General features: G+C 47.0%; 2 protein-coding genes across 2 annotated transcripts in view; both read left to right on the plus strand.

Moving 5' to 3' along the window:
- Positions 1–275: 275 nt before the first annotated feature.
- Positions 276–1,523, plus strand: PHALS_00271 (hypothetical upf0293 protein; the record flags this gene model as incomplete). The annotated part of the gene is made up of 2 exons (XM_024729847.1): positions 276–887; positions 966–1,523. 2 exons carry the CDS (start codon positions 276–278, stop codon positions 1,521–1,523), a joined length of 1,170 nt encoding a protein of 389 aa, XP_024572317.1.
- A 784-nt stretch (positions 1,524–2,307) lies between these two features.
- The window catches only part of PHALS_00272 (methylenetetrahydrofolate reductase), a gene marked incomplete at both ends in the record, with an annotated part of 1,713 nt that continues 117 nt past the window's right edge, over positions 2,308–3,903 (plus strand). The window contains one exon of the mRNA XM_024729858.1: positions 2,308–3,889. Coding sequence (XP_024572318.1) covers positions 2,308–3,889 — 1,582 coding nt within the window. The remainder of the gene's footprint in view (positions 3,890–3,903) is intronic.

Raw genomic sequence — 3,903 nt, forward strand, 5'->3', positions numbered from 1 at the left:
AGAAATAACAGTGCGACGTAACCAAACATGCGCGATTCCTTGTAGCGAACGAACCCAGCCTCTGTGCGCTTATAAGGCGGACTTTCAAACTTTCTCTATTTACAGTGCACGGCAACAGAGTGTCTGATCATCCCCAGGACAGGTAATGGATTTCCATCCGGTATACTTTGGTATCTTCGTTTTTTGAAAATAAATGTCATAACTGAACGACTCAATTACGTGTTTATAGAAAATTCAATTTATTATAAATTTCTTCTACCTTCATATTAGTAATAATGGGCAAAAAGCGAGTGGACCAAGGCGCATCGTCGCGCAAGACTCGTAACCGCGGCCATGGTGCTGAATATTGCATAGTTCGTGGAGAGGAAGAAAGTGAAACCACCTACCGTCGCCGCGCCTTTCCTGTCACGTTGCGAATGTGGGATTTTCAGCAGTGCGACGCAAAGCGTTGTACAGGACGTAAGCTCTGCCGTTTGGGCTACATCAAGAGTATGAAGCCTGGTGCACATTTCCGCGGACTCGTGCTTTCCCCGGCAGGCGAAAATATAGTATCACCAGCAGATAGATCCATTGTGGAAAGTTCAGGAATTTCGGTAATTGATTGCAGCTGGGCAAAAGTACAAGAGCTGCCGTACAAGCAGCTGCGCTCAGGTGTACATCGCCTCCTACCTTTTCTTGTAGCAGCAAACTCGGTAAACTATGGTAGACCGCACAAGCTTTCGTGTGCTGAAGCAATTGCGGCCACGCTCTACATCGTTGGGTTTAAAGAGGAGGCCATCCAGCTCATGGACGAATTCTCGTGGGGAGCCGAATTTCTAAAAATCAATGCAGACTGCCTTGATGCTTATTCATCTTGTGAAAATAGTGCAGCGGTCATAGAGGCTCAGGTACGAAGTTGTTTGCTATATTTTTTTATCAAAGCTGTGCTGAGTAAAGTATCTTTGCTTGTGGGCTTGTTGCGATAGGAAGCGTACTTGTCTGCTTGCGAAACCGAGCATCAGGAGCGCTCACAACGAATGAATCTGCCTAGTCTTGAGAGTGACGAAGATGACGACCAAGACGAATATGAAGAGGAACTTGATAGTTTTGGAAACAGCATACCGCGTGAGATCTCCACATCACGGAAAGCCGTGGAAACAGCAATACATGACGAAGTAGTAAGCGCTCCGACGAAGGCGCAACAATTATTTAAAAGCAAGACATATCGATTTGAAACTGCTACGTCGGATTCCGACGAAGAATTTGCAATTATGACCAAAAACTTGCATGCAGCTGCGAGTTCTATCAGAAAAAATCACGAGATGCGTAAAAGTATGAAAGACGCGCGTGAGCTTGAAGGTGAGAAAGCGTTTGCCTTCTCATCGATGGAGGATTTTCACCAGCAGCAGGTGGCGACTGTGCATCTAGAAAGAACGGCCGTCGCAGTGTCCGGGAACGCGGTCCTACAGCTGCCTGAATCTGTTTTTCACCAATGGGCAACAGATCTGGAGAAACTACGGCCAGATACTGGCGCGCACGTTTAAGAATTTCTTAACCGAGCTGTGGCATGTTGATCCTGGAATAAATCAGTGTGATAGTATCAAATCAAAGAAGGCACAATTCTCATTGATAGGGAATAATATTGTGAGACTCTATGCGAGTTGCCGCTCGTGTTCTGTGCTTTGAGAAATGTCAGTACAATGGTGTGGGTCTTCTGCTTGTGTATGTGTGTGTGTATGCTGTTGAATCAAACCTAGTGACATTTAAGGAAGGGGTGAACGCGCAGATCTTTTCGGCGGTGGTGCACGACTGACTAAGAAACTGGCACCATGTATAAGTGTTGATAGCCGAGGTGTTGCAAATAACGAATGTGATGAACGTATCATGGTAAAAATGTTTGACTTCGAGTTATGAATAGCGAATTTATACGAAGATACGTTCCATCCCATGTCCTATGCAAAATGCAATTTTCTCTATCAGCAAAGGGGCCACTTTATCAGTGAAGTCTATCCGTTGTTGAGCATATTGACTAGCAACATTCCTGTCGCATATAGAAAATTGCACACTTCTTCTTACACTCATCTCAATCGCCATTTGCTTTACTATCACAATTTTCTCCTTTGCCTTTGTCTTGGATACAAGTCACTATTGTAACTTTAATGGGAACCAACCAGCTCCGATCCATATCCTATGAGAATACTCAGGTTATCAAAACAAGCTCATTGCCATATTCGCCGATGAATAGAAGAAGTACGTGATGCAGGCATCTGAGCAGAGATAGTGTATCACACATCAGTTTGATTTTGCATTCTCAACACCAGTCAGCAAATGGGTAAGATCATCGAGTCAATTCGCAACGCGTACGCGGCGCGTGCGGATGATACGTCGACGCGTCCAACAATTTCGTTTGAATTCTTTCCCGCCAAAACGAATGCTGGTGTGTTTAACTTGCTAACACGCGTGGAAGAGATGGGGTTAGCATTGCAGCCGACATTCGTGACGATCACGTGGCGCTCGGCATTTAAGGATGAGGCGCTTTGGCTGCGTATCGGTGCCCATATTCAGAACAATTTCCAAATTGACGTGTTGCTACATTTGACTTGCCACCTGCCTACAGAGAAACTTAAGTGTATCTTGAAGAATGCACGCGCTGCCGGTATCCGCAACATTCTGGCATTGCGAGGTGATCCGCCCATTGGAGCTGAGCGCTGGACCCCAATAGAGGGAGGACTTAGTAATGCAATTGACCTTATTAAGCTTATTCGAAAAGAGCACGGAGACTACTTTTGCATCGCCTGTGCGGGTTACGCGGAGGTGCATACGGAATCTTGGAACCATCCAGACCTGCCACCATCGAACGAGGCGCGCGCCCTGGATCTTCAGCGTTTAAAAGCCAAGCAAGAAGCAGGTGCTGAATTTATCATCACTCAGTTCTTTTTTGACGTTGACAACATGATTCAGTGGATCGCTGACTGCAAGAACGCTGGAATTACTATCCCCATTTTGCCCGGATATTTGCCTATTCAAAATTACAGTTCGTTCTGCAAGTTCACAAAGTGGTGCAAGACACAAGTACCGGACAATGTGCTAACAGCCCTGGATGCAATCAAGAATGATGACGCGGCTGTACGTCGATATGGCACCCAGCTCGCGGTGGAGACCTGTCAACGTCTGCTGGTTGCTGGCGTGAATTCGCTGCATTTTTATACCATGAATTTGGCTGCAACAGTGACGCAAGTGCTGGAAGGATTGCAGTTGCTGCCTGCACGCAACCAGCGCGATTTACCGTGGCAGTCAACACTGCAGCGTTCCACTGTTGAGCACGAACAAGTACGTCCCATCTTCTGGTCAAACCGTCAAGCTAGTTACATTGCACGGACTGCTGCATGGGATGAATTTCCAAACGGACGGTGGGGAGACCGCACGAGTCCTGCTTATGGAGAGCTATCTGAATATTATCTCGCATTCAAACGACCAAAGGTCCAGCGTACAGAGCTATGGGGTACCCCACAGACTGTTGAGGATGTGTGGAACGTGTTTGTCCGCTTTATTGAAGGCCACGTAAAGCAGCTTCCGTGGTGCGAGCAGGCCTTATCCCTTGAAAGTACAGCAATTCGTGAAAATCTGCGGTGGCTCAACTCCAAGGGTTTTCTAACAATAAATAGCCAGCCTCGTGTGAACGGTGCGCTGTCGAGTGATCAATCCGTTGGATGGGGTGGAAATGATGGTGTAGTGTTTCAAAAAGCGTACGTGGAGTTTTTTGTAGCCCCCGAAAAGATGGCACACCTTGTCAATGTCATGCAACGCGACTACCCACAGCTATCGTTCCACGCCCTCAATCGTCAGGGTGATGAGCATCGCAACACGCCGTTGCACAGCGTCACAGCCGTTACATGGGGTGTTTTCCCCGGTACCGAGATCGTG

Source organism: Plasmopara halstedii (genome assembly GCF_900000015.1).
Source record: "Plasmopara halstedii genome assembly, contig: Scaffold_110, whole genome shotgun sequence".
NCBI lineage: Eukaryota > Oomycota > Peronosporomycetes > Peronosporales > Peronosporaceae > Plasmopara > Plasmopara halstedii.